Source organism: Brachyhypopomus gauderio, chromosome 11, assembly GCF_052324685.1.
Source record: "Brachyhypopomus gauderio isolate BG-103 chromosome 11, BGAUD_0.2, whole genome shotgun sequence".
Classification (NCBI taxonomy): Eukaryota; Metazoa; Chordata; class Actinopteri; order Gymnotiformes; family Hypopomidae; genus Brachyhypopomus; species Brachyhypopomus gauderio.
In genome coordinates this window covers 24,364,336-24,391,593 of record NC_135221.1, presented here as the reverse complement: position 1 = coordinate 24,391,593, position 27,258 = coordinate 24,364,336, and the positions used below count along the sequence as shown (strand labels likewise).

General features: G+C 41.6%; 4 protein-coding genes and 1 long non-coding RNA gene across 8 annotated transcripts in view; 4 read left to right on the top strand and 1 right to left on the bottom strand.

Moving 5' to 3' along the window:
• The first annotated feature begins 271 nt into the window (after positions 1-271).
• Positions 272-7,658, top strand: prps1b (phosphoribosyl pyrophosphate synthetase 1B). Its single transcript, XM_077022844.1, has 7 exons — positions 272-576; positions 3,858-4,041; positions 4,979-5,077; positions 5,176-5,300; positions 5,422-5,595; positions 5,721-5,880; positions 6,633-7,658. The coding sequence occupies exons 1-7, from the start codon at positions 455-457 to the stop codon at positions 6,723-6,725; spliced, it is 957 nt and encodes a 318-aa protein (XP_076878959.1). The 5' UTR covers positions 272-454; the 3' UTR covers positions 6,726-7,658.
• On the bottom strand, positions 7,353-26,481 carry LOC143527551 (uncharacterized). Of its 2 annotated transcripts, XR_013134164.1 has the most exons (4): positions 26,344-26,481; positions 21,888-22,019; positions 14,953-15,046; positions 7,353-8,497 (listed from the first exon to the last, which is right to left on the bottom strand). It is a non-coding gene; the product is annotated as an uncharacterized LOC143527551 (long non-coding RNA). The 2 variants fall into 2 exon arrangements; XR_013134163.1 differs by lacking the exons at positions 21,888-22,019; positions 26,344-26,481 and adding an exon at positions 16,987-17,178.
• LOC143527547 (solute carrier family 25 member 53-like) lies at positions 8,494-14,209 on the top strand. The gene is made up of 2 exons (XM_077022843.1): positions 8,494-8,692; positions 12,978-14,209. Exon 2 carries the CDS (start codon positions 13,002-13,004, stop codon positions 13,887-13,889), a length of 888 nt encoding a protein of 295 aa, XP_076878958.1. The 5' UTR covers positions 8,494-8,692; positions 12,978-13,001; the 3' UTR covers positions 13,890-14,209.
• On the top strand, positions 16,274-20,794 carry tmsb1 (thymosin beta 1). Its single transcript, XM_077022845.1, has 3 exons — positions 16,274-16,430; positions 18,535-18,644; positions 20,296-20,794. The coding sequence occupies exons 2-3, from the start codon at positions 18,545-18,547 to the stop codon at positions 20,334-20,336; spliced, it is 141 nt and encodes a 46-aa protein (XP_076878960.1). The 5' UTR covers positions 16,274-16,430; positions 18,535-18,544; the 3' UTR covers positions 20,337-20,794.
• LOC143527546 (SLAIN motif-containing protein-like) overlaps positions 26,380-27,258 on the top strand; it is a 16,762-nt gene continuing 15,883 nt past the window's right edge. For all 3 annotated transcript variants that reach the window (XM_077022842.1, XM_077022841.1, XM_077022840.1), the window contains exon 1: positions 26,380-26,993. In XM_077022842.1, the coding sequence (XP_076878957.1) occupies positions 26,380-26,993 (614 nt within the window). The remainder of the gene's footprint in view (positions 26,994-27,258) is intronic.

Genomic DNA, 27,258 nt, shown 5'->3' with positions numbered 1-27,258 from the left:
TGCGTGACTTTTTTCCATTGAAAACTCACGTTTAGAGAATGTGACAAATAAAAGTCAAATTTCATTCAACATGTGCTTGTAATTTTTTTATAATGAAGTGTTCCACGTGCGTATATATATATATATATATATATATATATATATGCACAATGGAAAATATGCGCGCTTTGACGTACAGGAGATTCAAAGCACCACGTGGTGAGAAGGCTGTTCACGTGGAACAAAACGTCACCAAGGGGTTAAATGACGTAGACGCGCAGGACTCGCTGGTGATCTCGCGCGCCATTGGAGACTCGTGAGATCAGTTATGGCGGAAAGGTAGTGAAGACGTGAAGGTAGTGCAGACCTAACAGGGGAGTTTAACGTCGCCTTACACCATCTGACCCCACACAGCAAGCTCCTCCTGTGCAGTTTTAGGCCGTTTTGCCCCGTTCTCCTTGCGGAACCCATCGAGATGCCCAACATCAAGATCTTCAGCGGGAGCTCCCACCAGGATTTGTCTCAGAGAATCGCAGACCGCCTCGGACTGGAGCTGGGAAAGGTCGTCACCAAAAAGTTTAGCAACCAAGAGACGTGGTGAGTGTGTGAGTGGTGAATGTATTCTATGTTAACGTTAGCCAGCTGCATTGGCTGTACGGAGTGCTGCTCCTTGTGGAGTGAGATTAGATTACTGTCTTTAATACGAGAGCGCAAAGATCGGGTTAAATCGAGCAAGTCAGACACACTGAGCACGCAAAAATCAAGAAAACCGAGCAACAACAGTGACTGCGAGAGCAGAGAAACATGAATTGTCCGGTTAAGTGCGCTCACAGCTGTTTTCAGCGCGTGTTTCAGTTTTCTGCTCGCTTCATGATTACAAGTGTAAATACGTCACAGATCAAGGCTGGGTAGATGATTACCTGAACCATCGATTGAAACTAGGTGGGCGTCACGACCCGAGTTGATAAATCGTAAATTACTGCTGTCAATCTTACATGCATGAGACATGTTGATTAAATGTTTAAACAATTAGACGTCATGGATAGCTAAAATGCCACGGATAAAAACATTTTCCACCCAAAGCCAACAAAACGTTGAATGTTTGTGTTAAAAAAAAAAAAACAGCAATCCAAATTTTGACTTCACTGTGAATCTGAAGTTACAGATAGTTAGCTAATGTAACTTGGGTATTAATGTCCGAGCTGCCTCACGCTCATCCCAGTTCAATGCTTTGGTGCTTTGGACTCAGTACTGACTATGGCCAGACTTGATTACCTGTTCTGTAAATGTTTTTGAATGATATTTAGAGATCAAAAGCTCCTTTCACAAGAAGCTGTGCAATATTTTGCAAAATAATAATTAAAAAAAACCCACAATTTTGACACTGTTGGAGAGTGGTGCGATATTCACTCTTTGTAGGTCTTTGTGAGGTCCACCTGGTACATGTTGTACGTGAAACTTGTTATGATTCAGGCCTTCATTGTTAGATCACATGGGCATGAGCAATAAATAGTCTGTTCTCGGAAAATGTGACTCTTGACAGATTAAATGCCTGAACACCTTTCATTATGTTGCAATTCAGGCTAGAAAAGTAATTCCGTTGCCACTATCATGTAATTGATTACTGGGTAGTATACTTTGACCTCAAACATTTGCTTGCTTTCTGGTTCTGTGTGCTGTTCAAGGGTGGCATTAACTAGACAATCAAGTTTCTTTGTTTCTATATTGACCTTTTTGTGGGCTGAAATGCCACTTTTTCATATCTGCACAATTAGCATGAGTCAACAAAAAAGGCCTCGGTGTGATTTTTCATTGTCTTTAAGATCAATAGTTCTAGATAGACCAGAATTTAGATCCATTTGAACCACATTCCCTTTTGTTCCTATAAGTCATGTTTCTCAGAGCAGATCTTTTCCTGCACAATCAGCCAACATATCCATTATCTGATAGGACATTTGTCTGGAACACCCATGTCTATAACCTACGGCACTGTGGTTCCCTTCTCTATCAATCATTTCCTGCTGGACCTTTAAGCCATTTCTGATGTACATATGATCCATATATAAATAAGCATTGTTTTAATAAAGTAAAGAAATGTTCAGCTTCATGTACACTCTGGACTCAATCAAGCATGACTAGATAAAGCAGCGGCACTGTGATGAATATAGAAGACGTACTTGTCTACTTTGTTTGCTTGTTGTCAAAAGGTGACTTGCATCATAGATGCTCCCTCATAGTCTTGGCCTGTTTCTGTTTCTTTAGACAGCCACTCATCTTGATGGTGGAAAAAGGTAAAGTCAAATTTATTTATATAGCGCTTTTTACAACGCATGTTGTCACAAAGCAGCTTTACAATCATATGGGTCCTGATCCCTAATGAGCAAACCAGAGGTGACAGTGGCAAGGAAAAACTCCCTATGATGGTGGGGATTAGGAAGAAACCTCGGGAGGACCAAGACTCAAAAGGGAACCCATCCTCCGTTGGGCGGCCCGTTAGCACAAGTCCGTATTGGTGGACAAAAGGTGGTTCTACAGTTATCGTTATGGTTCTAGTTCCCAGGCCAATTAGTCACAGTCCCTTCAGTGCAGATGAGCCTCAGGTAGGAGCTAGCATCGGCACGTCCTCTTGCGGCAATGGTACATCCAACCCAGCAGAGTAGAAGTATTTGACTGCAAACGGCAATTGCTCAGATTATTTTGACATCTGTGATCTCATCAGCAGTGACTGAAAACAGGGTGCACACTGACGTTAAAGATTTCAGCCAGACAGTTTTAAATGATTTGTTTGTTTGCAAAATATTTTTGGTTTCTTGTTCAAGTCTCCTTTTACCTGGATCGTAGTTGTTCATAAAGTTGAACATTTCTGGTAAACATGGCACTTTTTTCTGAGCCAACAGCCTCCCTGTGACCCTGCTGGTACTGTTTTCTGTGGCAGTGAAGATGAGAATTTCTGCAAGTGTTTGAGTATCCGTAACGATCAATAGAAACAAAGTTTCACTTATTTTTCTCATTCAGGCATGAGAACAGAACACTCTGTCTTCAAACATGGCTTTCTTCCGGTTATGATCTCACTCAGATGAGTTGACTATACTTTTGTGGCATCGGGAACAGAGAAATGTCAACAAGCAAAACAAAAAGGAAGTCTTGCAATAATATTCCAGCCAGCACTGTGTTTTATAACGGTCTTTTTGGGAGATTGTTTAGGCAAACCCTTGATACGTCTTGGGGAGTCTATCCAGACGTGGCTGTGTTCGGCTGCCACTTCTGGAATTTTTTACATGGCAATGTTTCATTGTAATATTGAAGCTCATCTTCCAACAGTGATTCAAATTCAAATGGGAATAGGCATAATCATCTTACCATGGGGACAAGAACAACTCGGTATCACCTGAGGAAAGCTAACTGTCTCTTCTCCCCTCTGCTATATGTCTGTGGTCTTCTCTTTGAACTGTATGTTCCTTCTTGTCCTTTCAACATTTCTACTTCTTGCTCTTGTTAAAGCTTTATTTCCCACTTCTCCTGCTACATCATCTGTGTCTAACTCTGTCTCCCTGACCCCACTTTTCTGAGTGGAAAACGTAACTAGCACCCCTAAAATTACAGTGCATTGCTCTACACTATTGAACAGATGAAAGGTTTTTTAATGTTAACACCGTCCCTTTATCAAATGTTACATTTGAGCCACTATGAGCACTTTGAGTCTCTATTGTGTCTAATTTGTGTCCCAATTGATTTTTGTTCCACTGTTGTCGTTCTGTTAGTGTTTCAAAAGGCTTTACTCAAAAAGAACACAGTTAAAGATGAGTTCCTTTTCTTTGGCTGTATTTTTAGGCATGCATGTGAAGTAAATCTAACCTTTAACCCTCTTTGCATTACAGTGTGGAGATAGGAGAGAGTGTTCGTGGGGAGGATGTCTACATTGTACAGAGTGGCTGTGGAGAAATAAACGACAACCTGATGGAACTTCTCATTATGATCAACGCGTGCAAGATAGCGTCTGCCTCCCGCGTCACTGCCGTCATACCCTGCTTCCCTTACGCACGTCAGGACAAGAAGGACAAGGTGCGTCTGTGGGCCCCGCAGAGTTATGAACCACTCGCCACTGATGGAGTGGCAAAGTCCGTTTTAAGGATGTGTCCGTAAAATTCCATGCAGAAACTCGCTGTTTAGTAAGATGTGCTGCTAAGCATAGTGATTTTGATATCTGGGTACTAATCCTTAGTTTAGGGTAAGAGATATGAGAGTATGAGTGTGCTTTGAGGCATTCAAACTTTACAAGCCTTGTTGAATCGTTTGTGTATATACAGCAGTCATAGTTTCTAGATCCAAGAACAAAGCAGAGTAAAATTATATAAATCTGTGTGTGATTGTATTGCCTCAAAATAACATTGTAGTCAAAACAGTCATAACACTGGATATTTCAGCACCATAACCTGTGGACAGCATGTATTTGGTTACATGTTCACAGAACAGGCAGCTTGCAGAACCTCTCTAAGGTCTTATTATAGCACCTCTAAATAGACCTCTAAGGTCTTATTATAGCACCTCTAAATAGACCTCTAAGGTCTTATTATAGCACCTCTAAATAGACCTCTAAGGTCTTATTATAGCACAAGTTATAGTTCTGCTGGCATTTTAAAATCTGTCCTAAAAATGGTTCAATCAGTGATTAAATTGGACAAATTATTTAAATATTGCTAGAATGTTAATTCTTTATACTATACAGTAGATTCAAATGACAATAGGCCATAAATAATAGTTTTTTGTAGATTATTTACAATATTGCACTTTGGCAGTCTTAATGTAATTTCCATTGAATAATATAAAGATGTTATGGGCTATAGCATTTGAGAGTTGAAAATGCTTAAGTATAAAGTCATAGCCTACGATACCCATCTATCTAACTGGTTGGGTCCATTGTCCAAGTCCATTGTCGTCCTCCTCCAGTGTTTAGTGCTTTGTGTACCACAGGATCACACTGACTGTTCTCTCTCTCTAGAGCCGGGCGCCCATCTCTGCCAAGCTGGTGGCCAACATGCTCTCGGTTGCAGGTGCGGATCATATAATCACCATGGACCTGCATGCTTCCCAGATACAGGTGAGATCTGACGCCTGACCCATTCAGTCTCTTCAGCATACGTTGATTCCTTGAGTTATGTCTTTGATTGTCTTTCACCTAATTTATGTGTTTGTTAGGGTTTCTTTGACATTCCTGTGGACAACCTATATGCGGAGCCTGCTGTCCTAAAATGGATTAAGGAGAATATCCCTGAATGGAAAACGTGCACCATTGTTTCACCTGATGCTGGCGGAGCTAAAAGGTTTCCTATTACCTATTACTGAGCGAAATGTGTCTGATGTTAATGGTGTGTGTACCTAGCATTTTTTTTTTCTTCTTAATTTGAAGTAATCTGTCTCTAAAATGTGTTTTTCCATTGACAGGGTTACCTCCATAGCAGACAGACTAAATGTTGACTTTGCCCTCATTCACAAAGAGAGGAAAAAAGCTAATGAGGTGGATCGCATGGTCTTGGTTGGAGATGTGAAAGACCGGGTGGCCATCTTGGTTGATGACATGGCTGACACGTGTGGTACCATCTGCCATGCGGCTGACAAGTAATGCTTTTATTTTATCTTATGTGGTATTACTCTGTATTTATTTGTTAATAAAGAATATTGTGTATTGACATTCTAAGGACTAGTTTCATTAATGGGTTTCTTTCCCCTGTATGTTTTCCTAGGCTTATATCTGCTGGTGCCACCAAGGTTTATGCTATCCTCACTCATGGCATCTTCTCTGGGCCCGCCATATCACGCATCAACAATGCTTGCTTCGAGGCTGTAGTTGTCACCAACACCATACCACAGGAGGAAAAGATGAAGCACTGTCCTAAAATACAGGTTCGATCCCAGTCAGGAACACGCACATTCCTTAAGGAGGATTCCTGAGTTATGTCTAACCACATTTTGGCCGTTCACAAACATTTGACACAATACTAAAACGCTGCCAAAAATACTAAAATCTTTTTTCTATGGCAGCATATTCCATGTTTAAGTGCACTCATTCAAATGCAATACCTATATTTATATTTGCAATTCTGTGAACATTGGCTGCAAAATTTTAAAATTTAATTGAATTTATAATTACCAAATTTTTATTATAATTACATGTGAGTGTGCATTTAAAATTTAATTCAAAAGGAGATTGCAAGTCCTGTTGGTGTTTCATTTTCATTGTTTCAATAGTATAGCTGTGATCATACAAACTGAATAACACTCAAACTGCATTTCCTCTCAGTCACACTCCAGCTCTGCCAAAATGAAAATGTATTTCCAATTATTTATCCAGTCAACAAACATTCCTGTCAATGACTGTGTGAGAGGGAATCTTTCTCTGGGTCATCAGCTGTACTGTTCAGTCAATGAAAATTAGATATCAAGAGGACTTTACTTTTTCATTTGTGTTTGACTTATGTCCTAAAGCAAATACATAAATGTAATTAGAAAAATACATGAAGACAACATAAACAAACATTTTTTAGCTAGTTATAATGTTCTTGTCTAGAGAAACTTCTGACTTAAAATTTAAAAAGGGTCTAAAATCTGATCTTGCGCAGATTGTGATCACATTTCTCACCTCCCACTTCTTCCAGGTCATTGATATCTCCATGATCCTGGCTGAGGCCATTCGCAGGACCCATAATGGCGAGTCTGTCTCTTATCTTTTCAGCCATGTTCCTTTGTAGCTTCTCTCTCTTGCCACTTGTCCATTGGCTGTGTTATTAAAACAAGGGAGCCCAAGCCCAGGTCTTCAGCAGCAGATATCTCGCTGAGAACTCCCTTCATCCTGCTCCAGAAGACATCAGCAGCTCCCTGAACTCCCTTCATCCTGACCCAGGGGACATCAACAGCTCCCTGAACTCCCTTCATCCTGACCCAGGGGAAATCAACAGCTCCCTGACACCCCCCTCCCCCCTCTCCCCCCCCCCACCGCCCCAGCTGGAGCATTTATTTGTAGTTCAGCATTCTAGCAAAGCTTTCTAAATTATTCCCCTTAAGGTTGAGAGCCTGACCGTTTAGTTCCTGATCTCACAGCCTCCTTCTTGTTATAATACACTGACTGAGACATCACATACACGTGAGGTCGTTTGGTTAATAACTGGTTACAGATTAATTTATTTGGGCTTTGTCGATGACGGTAAAAGAGGTGTTTAGGTGGTGTTGCCACTGGCATCCCGTTTGAAGAATGTGTTTGTGTAGAAGATGTTTGTGGGTTTGTTTTTTTCTTTGGCATTCGTTTTAGTTGATGCTGGGGATTGTACCTTGGGGTCTCTGCAGGCTGGAGCTTCCTTGACAGAGTCTGTTTTTATTGCTTTTGTTTTTTTTTGTTTTTTTTTTTTTAAGAAATCTTTGAATTTTCTGGAATGTCACACTTTGTTCCAGTATGAAGCTATAAAGTGCTTGTTACTTCACTTTTATATGTTTGTTAAATAATCCATTTCAAATTGCCTAATGTGTTATTAGATTTAGAGATAAATGAGTGGAAGGGGGCCCTTGTTGGCTTTTCGTTACAGTAATGCAATGAAATAGAACTTGCACATTTGAATATTTTTCATTTGACTTTGTATTGGTCATTTACATTGATGATGATGATAAATAGAAAACAGTGGTTTTGGTGATCGATGCCTTGTGTGCAGTTGTTTGTCACAAGACAGGATGTAAGTACATGAACCACTTCAGGGTCATCAAAATGTAGTTTTAACACTGGGGAAGGAGAGACGTTTCTTAATTTCAGCCTTCAGTTGAGCAGATTTGATGATGTGGTGTTACCTCTGGAATCTGCTATATCCATTATTTAAAGGTTTAATTAATTTCTAATAAACGGTGATGGCTAGGTATAACAATTAAATTAAATCCAGTTAATTCGTATTTATTGGTATTGCACTTTTGGATTTTAATTACAGTAACGCTAGCCAAATGTAACCTCCTTGAGCGTCCTTATTAGCTATTGGCCAAAATGCCCGATGTGTATGGCAGCATGTGTACTGGTGGGACACGTCCATCTCGTCACTTAAGCAGGTATCAAGTTGGCTTCATCTCCACGGACGTAATTTTGGGGGGGGACGGGGGGGACATGTCCCCCCCCCACTTTTTCAAAAGGCGGCTTTGGTCCCCCCAGTTTTTACGGTTAAAACCAAATATTTAAATAGCGACGAATCTATGTCCCCCCCACTTTTGAAATCAAAATTACGTCCATGTTCATCTCCGTAGTAACCTGCACATCATGTAGATGTAAGTAGACGGAGTCCATAAATATAACCAACCCATGTGAATGGAGCTTAATGACTAGGCAATTCTTACTCGCTTAAAACTGTATTGTACTCTAGATCAGGCATTAACTTTAAAAGACTAGCGTAGTTTTAACCTGTAATGTGCTGAGACCAGAGATCTGATGGTTGACGTAGAAGCTCCGTCAGAACCGATGTGAATGAACCCCTCCCATGGTCACTGGGCGTGTCTGAGAAAACGACGGACAACACATAACGGGAAAATATTAGATACAAATGTAAAGTCATTGGTTTGGTTTCAGCAACGAACTATTCTTCAAGAATATTTTTTAAATAGAAATGAACTGTATTCAATTCGACGTTACTGTACTTGGGTAACGAAGTGATGCTAGAACGACACAGACAACGCAGAAAACGACACGGAGGTACACGGTTTATTTCCTATGATGCAAGCAATTGTCTCTCTCTCTGTCATTTCGCATTTATGCAACGTAGGACAATTATTCAGGTTTCTATATATTGATGTAGAATGACGATAATTCAGTAAGTCTCTTATACATGTGCGTGTGTATATAAATTGACCTGGCACCTCCGTATTTGGGTCCGTATTTTTAAACAGTTAAGCACGTTCCTTATGGAAAGCCACAGAGACATTTATTTCATAGTATGGATAAGAATCAGTCCGTCTGGTTCTTCAAATTGACATTAAGTTTAGCAGTGAAGCAGTATTTAATATTAATGGGTAAAAACATGTTGAACACCACACTGAGGTATACAACGGCACTGAGCACATTTGGGTTCAAACTGAGCATGAGACAGAGCAACTGGGTTTTTCTTCCCCTCACATACTCACATCCCATCCCGTCTAATACGACCCATGGTGCCACCCCAGTTCCTCAGTACTTAATAGGAAGATCACGTTAGACAACATCCAATGATACTACCCTCTCCTCTCATGCTGCACTTGGCTTTAAGGTTGTCTGCAATATATATCTATTATAGTGCTGTATATATACAATCTTCCTTCTCACACTTAAGTTCACACTTAAGTTTTTTACCCACCTAGCTCCTATGAGTAATGTGACAATAAAACTTATTTGATTTGTTTATTATTGGAGTTACTAAGGAATTATCATTACAATTCAGTTGGTTTTTATGCTTTAGAGGGATTTTTATGCTTTAGGTATAAATAATGATTTTTTTTCTTTATACCTAATTAAGCATATATTATACATTCTCTAAAATAATTTTACATAATATAAACTACACAGCTGTCTTCCTCTGTGTGTGTGTGTGTGTGTGTGTGTGTGTGTGTGTGCATGTACAAACTAAGAACACAGCAATCAGAGAAACAGTCAAAACCCAGGACATTTCCTAAAATAACTGGTAGTGATCCTTGTGATCCTTGACCCCTTGGAGAAATTTTCCAGCAGCCAAAGAATTATCTAAAGAGTAGACTTTGTTTGCCTACAATAAGCACACAGCTTGAGTATATTACATAATGGACCCACTCCTGCAGTGGGGTTCGTCCCTCAGGTGGGCGTGGCCCATTAAGAAACCCGACACCTGAGGGTTTTTTGTTTATGTATCTCTTGTCTTTGTACCAGTGACCGCTTCCTTGTTCGTCTTCGTCTTGTCTCTCCCGCCGTCACACTTAGCCAGCATGTTGCTAAGATGCTCACAAAAAGTGAGGATTACAATGCGCAAAATCCATTTAGATCCACTCGGGTCCAGAGCACTTTGCTCTTGCAGAGTGCTTGCAGAGTCCATAGGTTAACACTCCAGCTCTCAGTACAAAAGGCACCTTAAAGAGCTGAGGAGAGCGACACTACGGCACCAACCAAAGTGCTGAGACCATTCATTCCTGAGACGGAGAGAAAATCTGATCAGCTTGAAACAGAAGAGGCTGAAGCCAAAGTGTCTAACACAAAGAACGGTGAGAAGGAAGCAATGTACGCAAGGACAAGATAACGGGAACAGCCAAAACAATAACATTACCATCAGTGTGGAGAAGAAACACATTTATTACATTTATATTCAGAATCCAGTGAATGCAGTTATTCAAGATATTAGTGTAAAGAAATAAGCAGAAATATGTTATAAAATAATTAAGAGCCTTGTGATTGGTAACATGGCTAGATGGGGGGGGGGGGGGGGGGGGGGGGGTGTCACTGCCTCATGTATACTGGTGTCCCAGGTCTCCCAGGCACCATTTGTATCACTTTATAGGTTTAAAACCCTGCTTATTGAGGGTGCATTAACATATCCATAAAAGAGATGAATTCACAGACATTAAATTTCCAAGTAGTGTTTGTGGGACAGGACCAACTTTTTGTCTCATAGTTCTTACCTGCCCCGATCCAACTTACAATTTAACTACACCTTTATTGGTGGGGGCCAATGTTCTCAGATAACCCATTCAAGACAGTCTGCTTTTTAGAGCATTATACAGAAACTGACCAATATGCCAGTATAGTGCTATGCAATCTGGAAGTTTATCCTACATAAAAACCCTAACACCACAAATCTTGGGTGCTACAATGTGTCAGAATCTGGGAAGGGAAGACTAGAGTCTTTGCTTATGCAGAGACCTAAGTAGGTGTCACGTATGGCCGCACCCTCCTCCCTTAGCTGTCACTCCGGGTTCCCTCGTGTCTGTGTTCCTTGCCCGTTCACCCCGCCCTGCTCGTTTGTCTCCGTGATTCCCTATTTATTACCACGCCCGTGTGTCATTGTCATCACCTGTTCCTTGTTTCAGTCCTGTGTATATTAGCCCCTGAGTCTCCCTTGTCCTTCGTCGGTTATTTTGGTTGTCTTGATGTTCGTTGTACTCTCTAGTTTTGAATTCTGCCGCCCGTTGTTCTTGTGCTCTATGTCTCCCTGCCTGGTCAGTGTTTCCCTGTCTTTTATTCTGTTATTCTGTTATTCTGACTGCCCTCCTGTTATGACCCTGGACTGCTTCTCGGACTCCGATGATGGTATGCCCTGTAATAAATCTCGCTCTTCTCAGCATTTGTGTCCGTCCTCTCGCTCTGCAGCGCGAGCTGCGTTACAGTAGGAGTGAAAATAACCACTCTGTCCAAATTAGAATTTCAGGCACTAAAATGGGTCATATTCAAAACATTTTTGCAATTACCTTTATGGTACTACTTTTCAGCAAGCTAATAGATGATAATCCCTTGACATTTAATACCAGGTTAGATGGTATATGGTAGCTTGCTACTCTGTCCATTGTAAAATTTTGATATTAATGTTCACAACTTAGATGCTTTCTGATTATGAGCTTTTCTTTTAACCTCTCGCATGTCTTGCACTTGTGAACAGTCAAATCTAGCAGGTACACGTTCCAACATTTAAACGCTGGTCCTCCACAAGATGCAGTGCTGTTACCCACTACACCATACCAAGCACATCCACAATAGCACCTGGTGGCCCAAATGATGTACTTCTCACATATAGCAAAGAAACAAGAGACACGCAGAAGTGATGAGAGAAACATCTCCTCTAAGGGAGAAGAGGTAGAAGAGAAAGTCCCTGAGGAGAGCAACCCTACGGTTTATTTTAATTCTGCAGTTGTCCATTTGTAAATCAGGGGCACTCAAATCCACTAGTTAGTGAAGAGCATTCCTGTTCTGTAATTCACAATGAGGTCATTGTTCGGAGGTCTTCATGTGTGAAAGAACAAAATGATAACTTGGTACAGAAAAGAAAGAATTATCTTATTAATCCACTGTGGCAGCAGAGTGTTCAAGTCACATGGCTGGAGTTAATGGAAATGATGCAAAGAGTTCAGACTGCTGTTGAATTGGGAAGGGCCACAAACACCACCACTACAGTTTCAGTGGGAAACACACCCTCCTTTGATGAAGAGATTATGACAGATGCACTGTTCAAGGTGCTATTCAAAAGCTCCAAAGTAATTATGTCAGTCAACTAATTGAACAGCAGATTAAAGTACAGCAAAATCTAGGTGAAATTTTGTTAAATCTTGTAAGCTTAAATTAAAGTTAAGGTAGATGCTGAGGATGTCAGTTCAGCAGGGAAGGATGTAACTCACCCACAATGTGGCTTTGTTTGTTTTATTTATAGGCCTAAAGGACATTTAATTTATGTTCAGTTAAATGCCCAAACAAATACCCTTATAGTGTGTAGGTCTTGGAATTGTACTGCAACACACCCTCTAGGTCACGTGCATATGCACTTTAGCACTGAGAGAGGGAAAAGTCTGGTGGCTCCTCATAGGAACTCCATCTTGGATATTACATTCTCTGGTTTTCATCAACAACAGCAAAAACCTGTGCATACTGTGTCCAAATGTATTAATGATCATGTTAGTCTGTAGTGAACTAGTGAGAGAGACAGGGAGAGGGTTTGTGGAGTTTATCATAAAGTTGCCACAGGCCTGTAAGGGGCTTTTATATAGTAAGAAATAAAACATAAAACATAACTGCCCCCAAAACCTATTTGATGTATAATGTAAATTGAAAGTTTGTTATCTGTGCCATTCACTTACATGGGAATGGGCAGGGTTAAAAGTTGTACTGCAGCCAGCCACTAGAGGGCAGCTGACTCACGGAGACTTCACTTTTTCACTTACATGTATATGGTCTATGGTTTAGTGTGTCTTGGCTCCTATTAAACACTCCCATTCTACAGCATACTATGATAATTTACCATGATTCTGTTTTCCCTTCTGCTCTTGTGCATCAGTGCAGCGATACAGCGGAGCGAGTGATGGGTCAGGTTCACGCAGACAGCAACTTAAAGCAGGATCAGCCGGGCCCGCATGCTGCCGCCTGGTTCCGCAGCTACATGCACGGGGGGACGTCCAGCCTGGTCTCCACCCTCACCACCCTCCTCACCTTCCCAGTCTACAAAACAGTCTTCCGCCAGCAGTTGCACAGCACGTCGGTGCGCGGTGCCGTGGCCCAGCTGTACAGGGAGGGGCCGTGGAGGCTGTACCGTGGCGTAGCCCCGCCCCTGCTGATGAGGACCCTTAATGGGACCCTCCTGTTTGGCCTCCAGGGTTCCCTTCTGGAGCGGCTCTCCTCTTGGGCCAAGCCTGTCTTCCCCGGAGCGGCGCTTCAAGCCTTGGCCGGCCTAGGCACGGGTGTCGCCGAAGCCCTCGTCTTCACTCCCTTTGAGCGCGTGCAGAACGTGCTCCAGAACAGTGGGAATGACCGCAGCCTGCCCACCCTCAGGAGTGTCCTGGCCCGGCTCAGCCGGCAAACGTTAGCGTCTGGGTACTACAGAGCTCTGCTGCCCATACTTGTGCGTAATGCCTTAGGCAACAGCCTGTACTTCGGCCTGAAGGACCCCACTTCCAGTGCTTTAAGAGATCATGGAATTTCTCCCATAGCTTCTTCCTTCATGTCGGGTGTGGTGAACTCAATAGTGATTAGTTTGCCCTTGTACCCACTTTCAGTGCTGGTGGCCAACATGCAGGCTGGGGTTGGTGGGGAGAGCCCGGGGGTGAGGGCCAGCGCCCTGCGTCTGTGGCAGGCCCGGCAGTGCCGTGTGGCTCTGCTGTATCGTGGGGGTCTGCTGGTTGTCCTCCGCTCCTGCATCACCTGGGGCATAACCACTGCTATATATGACCAGCTGGAGAGGCGCGCAGGCTGAGGAGCTCCGTGGTCAGGATCTCCATGGTCAGGATCTCCATGGTCAGGAGCTCCGTGGTCAGGATCTCCGTGGTCAGGAGTTCCGTGGTCAGGAGCTCCGTGGTCAGGAGTTCCGTGGTCAGGATCTCCGTGGTCAGGAGGCTCCACTCTTCCTCCAGATTTATTTTTAAGTTCTAGGGATCTTCTCTGTTCATATAAATAATCTGATAACATCCAAATAATCTGGTTTCACATGGCTAGGAATTTCCTAAAATATTACAGACTATAGCAGGGGTCGGCAACCTTTGAGACACGGAGTGTGTGCCGAGTGGCGAACGTAAGTTGTTGAGCGGGGGGGGGGGGGGGGGGTGTAAATGGGCACAATTATATCGAAATTATATTATATTATAAACGCCTCAGCTTAGCAGAGCGCTGAGGAGCGATTTCGATTGGAGGATCGTGCTCTCTGTCTGAGATTTTTTGCTTATGCTGGTCCAGCGTGTCGCGTGCCACTGATTATGCCTCCGCGTGCCAACGGTGGCATGCGTGCCATAGGTTGCCGACCCCTGGACTATAGTCTTGTTTTTGTGTAAAATGAATACAAGACCACATAATGGAAATTAAAATATAACTTTTGGTTTGGTTAGGTATTGCATACCTAAAAGCATCACAGGTTATATAAATGCAACTGTGTAGACAATATGACAACATATGTGACAACATATGTTGTGAAAAGCGCTATACAAATATATTTGATTTGATTTTGATTTAATACATTCTTTACCTATTACATCTTCATAGATGTAAAATGGTGCTAAGATTGTGCATCAATTAATGTGATTAATCAATACTGGCATATCACTGGTAGTTTTAAGGGATGTTTGAAACCCTCACTACCCAGAAAAATGTAGGGATATTTGGCTTTCGGGTGAAATTTCTGAAAAACATTCACTCTAGCATGATATCACGGATTTAAGTACGTGTACCCCTGCCTATCACCAGCCTCATTAAGTCATCCATAAAAGGACAATGTCTTTTAAACAGTAAAGGACCAATAAAGAACTGAGAACTGCTGCTTACTGTACCTGTGTGTGTTGGGAGAGGGAGCGTGGGCCATCCAGCTCCGGTAGTCTTGAGCGAACTTCATGAAGTTGCTGGTGCAGAAGAGATCCAGTATATCTGAGGGATAAGAAAACATCCTCTGTGGGTTAATCATTCTTACCTTCAGGGACAGGGGACAAGTGATTTAAGTGAGTTTGAACGTGGCATGGTTGTTGGTGCCAGACAGGCTGGTCTGAGTATTTCAGAAACTGCTGATCTACTGGGATTGTCACGCACAACCATCTCTAGGGTTTACAGAGAATGGTCCAAAAAAGAGAAAATATCCAGTGGGTGGCAGTTCTGTGGGTGCAAATGCCTTGTTGATACCTTGTTGAATCTATGCCACAAAGGATAAAGGCAGTTCTGAAGGCACAAGGGGGTCCAACCCGGTACTAGCAAGGTGTGCTAATATATATATATATATATATATATATATATATATATATATATATATATATATATATATATATATATATATATATATATATATACAGAGTGAGGAAAATAAGTATTTAAACACACTTTGCAAGTTCTCTGTACAGCAACAAAGGCTGCTGTACCAAATATTAACATTGATTTTCACATGTGTTCAAATACTTATTTGCAGCAGTAACACAAAAAAAAATCATTAAAAAATCATACATTGTGATTTCTGGATTTTTTTTATTATGTCTCTCACAAAAGGAGTCCAAACCAGTACTAGCAAGGTGTATCTAATAAAGTGTAATAAACCAGTACTAGCAAGGTGTATCTAATAAAGTGTAATAAACCAGTACTAGCAAGGTGTATCTAATAAAGTGTAATAAACCAGTACTAGCAAGGTGTATCTAATAAAGTGGCCGGGGAGAGTATAAGCGTGGTGTGAAAATGTGAATGAGGGAAAACATAAATGAATAATATCACAGGTAAGAAAAAGAAAGTAACAATCTGCTTGAATATTTTTTAAGGTGGTCAGTTATTCGCTCTAGTGTTCATTGAAAAATGCACCACGGGAGGTTGTGATAAAGATACGTGTTTTTTCACATAGCAAATTCAATTCTGCATCTGACGGAACCAAAGCAACCTCAAGGTTGTGCTGTTGCTTTCTTAACATTCACTTCACCACACCTTAAGAAAGAAGATTAAAAACGAATTTTACCGAATTTTCTCTTAGGACTTAAATGGATGTAATTAGTTGCATTGATGGTGAAGAGTTTATATGCGAGTTCTATTAAACACGAAGATATATATATGGCACATCCCTTCTGGTAGACGTATGCCACTTTATTCCACGGCGGTGTGGTGGACTGGGTTTACCCAATGATGAAGTGGACGGGTCGATCTGACCAATGACAGCCACCGTGTTGCATCCATGTTACACGGCGCAGGGCGTGATTTACTATTTAAACAGGTCGACTTCCGTGCATTACGCATAGGTCCCATAAAGACGTTTTGTGAAGGACTCGCACAAGGACAGTACCAGGTAAGGGAGGACGATAAAGTCCTATATCTGTTACTCTCCGTGTAGCTGACCTAGTCTGCTACGGTTTCAGGTAGGCTGTAATCGTGTAGTCTCGTTAAGGATGTGCCGAGTGTTTGAAGGTAACGATATGCAGGTACCCACCCAAAAGCTATTCTAACACCAGGTCTTATACAAGCCCGTTAATGTGATGGCGTGAGAGCTGTTTGGCATTCTGGTCAGTTTCGAGGAGAATTTAGGGGTTTGCCCACAAATGTGTCAAATCTTACAGTCCAAGATCTCCGTTTTCTCAGTGCCAACTCGAGGGCTAAATGCCAAGGCTGAGCTGCATTCCTTTGAGTAAACATTTATAAGCATTTATGGATTAACAGTTACCCAGTTGGTATTATTTCCCCTTCAGCTTTATCTTCAAATTGTTTCATTGCAGCACTATTAGTAAAAAATATTGCAAATATATTATCAAATGGATCATCTCTAGAGAAAATAAGAGATCCCTTTTGTGATCAAAAGTACATATAACTCGCTAATGGCACAATATAAAGTCTGAAGCAGTTTTTACCTGCATCGTGGGGACTGATAACAGCTGCTGAATGCTCTGGGCGGGGTAAAGTAGCACGCTTTCACTTCCCTGTAGATCCAATAATGTATTCTCATATCTCTGACAAAACTAAAAAACCATTATTTATGGTGAGAGATGACAAATAGATTTTTCTTGTATTTACTTTGCCTCCTCTGTAATTAAAAAAGTATACTTGAGCCATAATGTATTTTGCCACCTCATCCACACCCACCTCTTATGCAAGGGCACCTGCTGATAAGGAAGTCAAGTGATAACATTGTTTATTATTTTCCTGTAGAGTAAGGTTGGAAAGACAAATTTGCATTAAGATCATGTACCGATCTCTCGCTCAGCAACAAATCTGCATAGAAATACACAGTAGCCTTTTTGTTCCAGAACGAGAATGTGTGGGCGACATTGTCACATGAGGGATGATGAGAAGTAGGCATGTTATGCAGTAAAAATCTGCAATGCTTCATAAATTGTTTGCTTTCTGCATTTTGCTAATAGTCAAAAGCCAGATGAAATGTATTCCATATAAAGTGGGCAATGCTCCAACCTTGTGTTTCTAATAATAATAACCGCACTACTCTGTGTTGTAGTGACTCATATGAGTTGTCATTGTGTTTGTGTATAAGCTCTGCAATTGTTTGCACAGCTTGATGAAACAAATACATTTCCACACTGTGGCTTTGGTGTTGAGTATTTGACTCTTTTAGTTACTATAGTTAATACTAATGGTGCAGTGCCAATATTAGAATGATCGAACATCCAGGGGCTAGCATTACAGTTTAAAAAATCCCTATTTTAATTGTACATGTGTATTAATGAATTGGGACAAAGGAGTAAAAAAACTAAATTGAGAGTTTACTCCCTGCAACAACCTCCTGTTTATGCCCTGCAGCTGTGTGAGCGTGTTAAAGCTTGCTAAAGTTGTGGGACAGAGTGGTTTACTCATAGTAGTTGTTATTATTTTTTTGTACCACAAAAAAATTGCAATTATATATTTGCTGATTTTTAGCAAAGTAAGGTTTCTACAGGAAGATTGTCACTTGTAATAAACAAAACCCTTTAGTATACTTTGCACTCTTTTTTAGTTTTAAAACTAGCTTATCTTATGTACTGATAGTGAAATGTTACGTAACATCAAAATAACTTCAGGGGTGGGGCCCAACTACCTGCCTAGACACTGTTTGGAGTGGAGAAATCGGGTAAAGGCATGAACTAACATGTAAAAGGTGACTCAGTCCTTGAGGCAATCAGAAAGACAAGCCTGCCAGTTTCAAAGAAACTGATTTAATTGGAAACATTTACTACATTTATCTGAGTGTACTTGGTCTAACTAGATTGCAGGTTCAGAATCTGCAATGTCCATTTTGGCATTTTTATCACTTCCCAAAGACTTCCACTTCCTTTATAGGCTTTTTATTACATATTGTTTTTTACATAAGCATGAAATGGTTAGCTTTTAGCATTCAAACAAGTCAAATACTTGAATTTACTCCCATTCCACTAAATGATCCAGTGAAATGTCTACTCTCCCCACAGATCATCCAAAATGAGTGACAACCCAGTCAAACAGGAGGTCCAGAACTTCGACAAGAAATGTCTAAAAAAGACAAATACGGCGGAGAAGAACACCCTTCCAACTAAAGAGGGTGAGATAGTTTAGCTCCTTCAATGATCCATGTATTCAAGATTTGTGTTGCCTCTACAGAGGGGAACAAACAGCGGATCACAACAGTAGATATGTGAAGACTTTGGCAGTCAAAGACATGCTGGGAGGAAATGGTGGAAATGACTGCTTGTATGTGTTTCACCTGTAGCTTACTGGTGCCAAGAAAAAGAACCAAAATATAGAAAGGCATGTCCTTTAATTGTGTTGTTGTTTCATCCCTCCTCGTCAGTCTCATAGCCAGGAGAAAATGTCTCATAAAAATGACTTGATATTTTTCTTGTTGCATTTTATTGGTAATACTACTAATTAACCTGTCGAACTTTCATTATATGTAAACCTGCAGTTAAAATATAACTTGCAGTGTAAATGATTAATGGTAATGTTGGAGCTTCCGAGCCCAGGGGAGGTATGTTAACCTGAGAGAATTTCAAAAGGTGACGAATGTCCTCATCTACTCCCGACTCTCTACTTTTTCCGGGACATTTCTCCCATTCCATTGGCTAGTGTCCGCTGTTACTCGCCCATGTCCCCTTCATTCTCTTCCTGCTCCACTGGTGTTGCAACAAAGGTTTCTCGTTGAGAACAGTTTACTGGCCTCACTTTTTTGCACAACACTGGTGCCACTGCTTGTGAAGACTACATAACCCCAGTGTAATCAGATCAGTCACTGTCACTTGGCCCATGTTCCCTGCTCACAATAACAAAAGATTTGACCTTAAACAGCAATACAATTTATTGCATATAAGTCCATCTGTGTCTGAGGCTCCTGGTAGCGCTGTGATTTGGACAAATGTCTTGAGTGAGTGGATTTGCACCAGTTTTCCTTTGGTTTCCACCATGACCTTACAGGACTCTAAACTTTCCAGTAGGACAGATGAAGATTTTAGTCTGGAGAGGCAATGCAGGGGCCTCTATATAAAATCTTAAAGCCTGTTCTTAAATCTTAAAGCCTGTTCACAATACATCCCACATTAGTCTCTATGAATTCCGGCATTCACCATCATGGCGAAAAATGGTATATACCCTAACATGCCGTGCTTAACGCATTCTGTTTAAGCACCTCCCGCACATTTTTTGCCAAATGGTATCTTGAGTGCAGACTGCAAATGGCTTAGGAGTGTGGCATAGACAGATATAAATATACCAAATGTTTTACGAAAATGTAATTACCTTGTGTATTAACATGTGTATAATTCAAGATGGTATCTGGACCATAGTGCAATAGAAACATGAAATAAATTAAGTCTGGATAGATAGATAGATGGGTAGGTAGATATATTATGTATGTCCAGATGAACATATAGAATACTGAGAACATCATTAAAGCTGACCAGATTTTTTTTTACTTTCTTTAACTCTAATGGCTTTAAGTTCCATGTAGAAGTTTGCAGGATTGAGTAATACAAAGTCAGAATGACTGGTGTTGAATGATGGTGTCTTGACTCATGGAATGTGCATTCATCTCACTTTTACTTTCTTCCTAAAATAACCCTGCATGCCCAGTGCAGTATGGGAGTGTTCGTGCCCAGTGCAGTATGGGAGTGTTCTCGGTGCCTTGTTGCACTCGCCACCATTAGTTTCTACTGTTGCATCATCCCAATTCTTACAGGCATTTCCTTTTTCTTCAACAGATATTGAGCAAGAGAAGAAGGCCAAAGATGCGGGTCCATGAGATCCCCGTGCGCCGGCCCATCACGCCCCTTTCTCAAGCCCCTCCCCCTCTTCCTCCACCATCTTAAGAGATTTAATGCGATCACCACCTTTGCTTTGCTTTGTGCATTGTAAATCCATGTTTAAATCATATTGCATTGTCCCACAACTCTGTGGGCAAAGAGGAGTGCAACGTTAAGGGGCGGATGAGGCCAGTTGTAAAGCCATGTATAATTGCAGCTATATTCTGAAACTTCTTATATTGCATTCATTAGAGTAGGAAAAGATGACATAGGTGCACTTGAGCAATCCAGCACAAGCACAAGCATGTGTATATCGCTTGTAGCAAACCAATAACTTTTTCAACTATGCCCATGTCGGTGTCATGTATCTGGTGCCATTCTGGATGAGATATTGAATGAATGACATGTAAAATGCTATTTTTGTTTTAAAAAAATAAATGTTTTAAAACATACCTTACTGATTTGCCTCCTCAAATCATTGCAATAGATTTTCTTGCATGATATTATGATTGGATTATTAGGTAATAGATTATTTTGCATTATATCATGTAGGCTTTGTAGATCACAATGTTTTGATCATGAACATGAGGACTTTGTGTTACTGTTTTAAAAACACATTCAGACATTGTTTTACTTAGTTTCTTGGAATTTTGTGATACATGTATGAATAAATATGCATAGTGACACTAAAAAGCTTAATCAAATCCAGTGTACAGATGGACAGAATGATAATTGACCAATCAAGAAGACTTCATGTTTCTCACTCCATCTTTTTATACAAAATGTGTGTTTTACAAGTAAAATTATAACCATGAATTTCTGGAGTGTCCTAAAATGTTTACAACTCTCACCACTCTAAGTACATTACAGTACTATATCTTGTCCTTGTTTGTCATTTTGCTGTGAAAGGTGACAATGACACTTCAGTTCAGTGTTCCTTGTCATGGTATTGGGGATCTGACATGTTCATATGAGTGAGCAGCACATCTCGGTCTTCCTGCTGCAGACCCAGCGCTCCACTCCCGAGGGTGTGGTTAGAGTAAACTTGTAGAGTGCACTCTTCGTTTTCACAGCTCATGAGAGAGTCCAACACAAGACTTGTTTTTTTTTAGACACAAAGCCTAATGCTGAATTAAACTTTCTTTTTAGTAATAATTCATTAATTATTCAATAATTGAATGATAAAAAATCATAGTGCAAACTCTTCCAAAATAAACTACAATAATGCTATGAGCAAATGATCTAGAAACCAACGGAAACGATCAAAGGGCAACGATGTTGCATAAGTTGACAGACCAGGTTAGCAACAAGTCTCGACATACAGAAGTGATCATCTCAAGACTCCCCACCTTGTAAGGCTCTCTCACTGCATCTTTAAATACCTTGGACTTTCTTAAGTTGTCCTTGATTTGAATAACTAAAAGCATACCGAAACCGAATATATCAGGAGGCCCATACTTCGGTATCAGGGCATTTGTGTTTTGGCATACACCAAAGGGTATGAATTGTGGGAAATCCAAAATCAAACAAACATGTACATGCATACATACATCTGTGGGTGAAGAATGTGGCTGGAAGACTGCAACAAGAATGTTTCGCTGCAATCGACTTGCTTGGGCACGACAGCAGCACAGCATGTTTGTGCATGTAGGCAGAGCTGACAGCTGCATTTCCAAGCGGCTCTGTGTGAATAAGGACACTGTAAGGCACACATGGAACAGAAAAGCATTTACTCACATCCCACATGAAGCACATGTGTGCGAGTTATGTAAACAGTCAGGTGTGTGATATGTCTGGTTAATATAACTGGAGCAGTTGCATGTTACTCAATGTGTGTAACAGGATTTCCTCCGCAGAGCAATCTTATTACACAAGTCGTGTAGCAAGTCAACCCCACTGAGATCCCCTGACATGTCTGGACAGTGGAAATCATTCATGCTTTATTCATATTATCTCGCTAGTGCAGCCTATATGCTTGCACAGTCCGTGGTCATAGCCTGAGAAAAGGTTCGGACAATCGTTCTCAATGTCGTCCCTCTCAGTGTTTCAAATCTGACCTGGTTTTTCAGATTTCACCTTTGTCATATTCTCTCACAAGAAGCTAACCAACTGCTTGTGCAGTCTCTAGTCATCACAAAGCTAGATTTCTGCAACTTCCTACTTCCTCTATGGGCCATCGGTGCTCCACAAATGATCCAGAATACACCATGACTAGTCTTCAGTCTTCCAAAGTTCACGTCACTCTACTGCTGTGTTACCATCACCGGTTTTCAGTAGCTGCCCGCATCAGATTTAAATCCCTGATGCTCACCTACAAAGTCAAAAATGAGTCCCTACATGCATGATTATAATGGTCAAAGCCAAAATTACCAGAGGCTTTGTAGAGGTGCTTCAAGTCTTGTGCAATATAAGCATTGAGACTTTTCCCTGACCTGGCTCCCTGCTGGTGAGACGTTTCCTGGCTGTCCTTTGCAGTCTTCAAACGCATTTATATGACCATTGAACCTGCACCTATGAAATTCATACTGCTGTTGAGTAATTGAAAACCTAGCATGATTTCAACAGTATTCTAGTCCAACGGTATCTAGCAACTCTAACCTATTGTAGTCACTAGGATACATTCTATGAGTAGATGAAAGCACTTTTGTAAATCACTCTACAATAAAGTATCTGCTAAATGGCTAAAATGTAAATGTTATACAGTGTTTTCTATGTTATAAAAACAAATAAATAGCAATAAAATACTCAGGCAAACCCAAAACAAACAACCCTTCTCCCGAAAGAAATACACCTTTGGTGGGTGAAGCTGATTTTCATCTTTAGACAAAGAATGCTTGTCCTAAGAATGTAAGCAGCATGCAGTGTGATTAGTTACTTGTTGCACTGGTTGAGCAAGTCTGCAAAATGTCTGTTGTCCTCCAACTATACTGCTGTTCAAATATGGAGCTTTCTTTGGTCAAATGACCTGAGCAAGCTTTAGCAAGGAGAAAAGAAAGCCTGCCACTGCAGATTTAGGCCCAAGATGAGTACAATTATTACTACAGCTTCTCTTCTGGATTGATGCCAAAAAATAACAAGATTATTGCATAACACCTGAAAAAAATCTTCCTTTGAATTCTATGAATGTAATTGACTAACATTTTGGTTCTTTTTTAAGGCTCCATCTGGAAACCTCACTTCTAAGACAAGTCCCTTTCTCAGTTAAGGAGCCAGTAAATTTCCACTGCAGGTCGTAGGCATGAATAAAATCTCACCAGGCCACAACATGAACAATTATAAACAATCGGTTAATTGAGCATTTGTATAGATAACAGTAGTGCTGTTTTTAGGGCGTGACGTGAATGACCTGCCTGTTAGCTCGGTGCATTATCCTACACTTCACTCTTTGTCCTCGATTAACTCCATCAGCTAGTAACAGTTAGCAGTAGGTCAGGTTTCTCTATGCGGACCACGTAGACAAGTTCCAACACATTGGCAGTAATGCATGTGGGTGTGTACTGAATCGGCATGCACACATGGACATGGGGACTACTTGCTCATAAAAAAGGTCTATCATTGTGGTGCACCTGGCAATATTACACGAAATGGAGTAGGAACAAAATTTATTAGATTATGTGTGCTTTACGGCATATTTATATTTCACCCGTGGTGAAATCAAAGCTTCTTATTTCTGTTGAATGTATCTAATCGGTGTTTGCCAACAGTTTGCCTTATTCATCTGATTACAACCCCTAAATTAATGTCTAGGTTAACTGGCTTCTACACTCACTGGCCACTTTATCAGGGACACTCCAACTACTCATTAATATGAATGTACAATCAGCCAATCACATGGCAGCAGCTCAATGCATTTAGGCATGTAAACATTGCCAAGACGATCTGCTGCAGTTCAATCTGAGCATCAGATTGAGTTTGAATGTGGCATGGTTGTTGGTGCCAGACGGGCGGGTCTGAGTATTTCAGAACCTGCTGATCTACTGGGATTTTCACGCACAACCTAGGGTCTGTCCTCTCTCCCCTTCCTGCACCCCATTCAGTCCCCCAGGGGGCTGTGGATCCCGGTAGAGAGTACGCTGTGTGCAATTGGCTGCCACTTCTCGCGGTGTGTGATTGGTCATGTAAGACTTGTACCTGTGTTAAAATTGTAAAGTGACCATGGGTATCTTGAAAGGTGCTATATAAATTGAACATTCATCCATATTTCCTGGCATACTTTGGGCCCATTAGTGCATCGTGCCAACGCCACAGCCTACCTGAGTATTGTTGCTGACCTTTATGACCACAGTGTACCCATCTTCTGATGGTTACTTCCAGCAGGATAACATGCCATGTTATTAAGTGCTAATCATCTCAGACTGATTTCTTGAACATGACAATAAGTTTACTGTTCTCGAATGGCCTCCACAGTCTCAATCTAATAGGGCACATTTGTGGTGGATGTGGTGGAACGGGAGATTCACATCATGGATGTGCAGCTGACAAATCTGCAGCAACTGTGTGATGCCATCATGTCAATATGGACCAGACTCTCTGAGGAATGTTTCCAGTACCTTGTTGAATCTGCCACAAAAGGATTAAGGCAGTTCTGAAGGCAAAACTGCGTTTTTCTGAAGGACATGTGTAATAAAATCACGTCCATGATAAATAAATTACCCGCCCCTTCCGATTGATGACGCGTTTACTGTAATAAACTCGAAATATTACTGCCATCTTCTGAATGAACTGGTTTGTTGCAGGTTTGGAGGACCAACACAGCGCTACGGGAAGTCTCCAGCAGGGGGAGCTCAAGCTCCAAGCAGCGTGCGTGGAAACTGCAATTGGGCGGGAGTTTGTGTCTGATTGGTTCAACTAGTGTCATTCTACCCGCCGCTTGATAACAAACTGGCTAATGTGGGAGAAAGCTAGCCAGCTAGCTAACTAGCAGAGGGTTTTAGGACACGCACGGGGGATTATCGGTTATTAACACATTTACTCTTAAATGTCGGAACAAGGCAGTCGTTGACTGAAGAACTGGGAGCAGTTGGCGAGGTGAGGCGGTTAAAGAACAAAACGGGACTAATAATTTCTGAAACGCTTCGGCAGCGCGAATCACCTCAGCAGCGCCTGTGCGTTAGCATTAGCATTAGCGTTAGCGTTAGCTAGCTGAGACCAAATAAAGTTTAGCGGTTAGCTGTTAGCTGTTAGCTGAGGTGGCGACGTGCCGGATTGTAGGACGTGTGTAGCTGTCTTGCTACCAACTGTGTTAGCCAGACAATCACATCCTGTCATTAAGCAACATATATAAATACGTGTAAACTGTACTTGTACATGTTCAGTGGGCTGGTTTACGTGTGGTGGCCGTGTGTGTGCTGCCGTAACTCGGCTGCTGTTCCAGCTAATGTGGGCTAGCTGGCGGATCCCCTGGACGCGGGTGGAGCCGGCGAGGCTAGCCGCACCGCTACCGCAGTCTGCCCATTAGATGGGTAGCTAGGCTTACTTAGCTGGGTTATGGTTGTAGTCGCTTTTTAAATCACGTTACCCTGAAAATTATATTTTCTAGTCCTGATACTAAACCCTCAGACTGCGGACGGCGTTGTAAGTATTTTCAGTTGGAGTTTCATAGATTTAAACCTAAGGTAAGTGTAAGTGAAAACTTGATCAGCTAGGCTGTCTCTCATTATGGGTCTGATGGCTCAAGGGTCTGATAGACAACACCGTCACGAGGAATATGAACTCTTGTTTTTGCACAATTTCCTGCAGTTTCTTTTGTTAAACACAGCAATAAAATACAACTGTTGCCATTTGGTATGTGCACATATGGAATTTCAAAGCATAATCTATGTAGGTATATAATACTGATTGTAAATAATACAATCACCATTCAGTTATATACTGTAGAATTGGAATAAGTGCCTGCAGGAAGACAAGTTTTGCTTCTGGCTTAACTGAGGTTAGCCCTGCTGTACTCGTGAGTAATGGTGTGATCTGATATGTATGAAGAACTGTGTTCACAGAACATGCACAAACCTGTAGTGAATCTCTTCAGTTCCACAGAGTGGGAGAATGGTGGTCCCAGACAGTGGCAGTTCGCTTCAGCAGGCAGACAATGGTGATGCCAGCAGCATCATGGCCAGCGCACAGCCTGGGTTCGTGGTGGACCAGGACATGGCAGGCATGGAGCTGGAGGAGGTGCGCAAATTGCAGGAGCTCGTACGACGCTTGGAGGTCCAGAATCAGACCCTGCGCAACAGGACGGGCAAGCTTCAACTCAGGGCCCCCGACAGCGGCCTCGCCGTTGGCGACGGTGGTGCGCATACGCTGTGCGAAGGGGTCACTACAGACTCTTCAGCCAACGCAGAGGATGCTGGCAACCTCACAGGTGGAGAGTTTGAGCGGTCCCCTCCCCTGGACAGTGGCAGTAGCGAAGAAATGTCTCCGGTCCCTGAAGCCACAAGACTGGAGGAGGATCAGGAGGGGTTGTTGCAGTGTGCCGGGTTCTTGGGTCTTCCATGTGGGCTAGGACACATGCAGGGACAGCCTCTGGCTAGCCCGTCTCCTGACAGCTATGATTCAGAGACGCTCGGTGGGAGCGATACAGGCATGGACCAGTCCGCTCTGGATGAGGTGGATGTGCTCGACTTGGAGGACTGTGCTGAGATAGAAGACGAAGACAGCTGGTAAGATTCTGCTGATTAATTCTTAATAATTAATACTGCCTCATTTGGAACAGTTTCAGAATGAACTAACTTTAGTTAGAATTAGTTATTCTTAGTACATTTTTGTAGCTTCGCTGAGAAGAAAGGCTGATATCACTGGACTACACGTTTTTAGGGTTTCACAAGGTTCACCACCTATAGCATCATGTATATTCTGCGTGATGTGTAAGGTGTTTTGCTCAGTTAAGCTATGTGCTCTCACACTTTAAAATGGTAAAGTAATTCA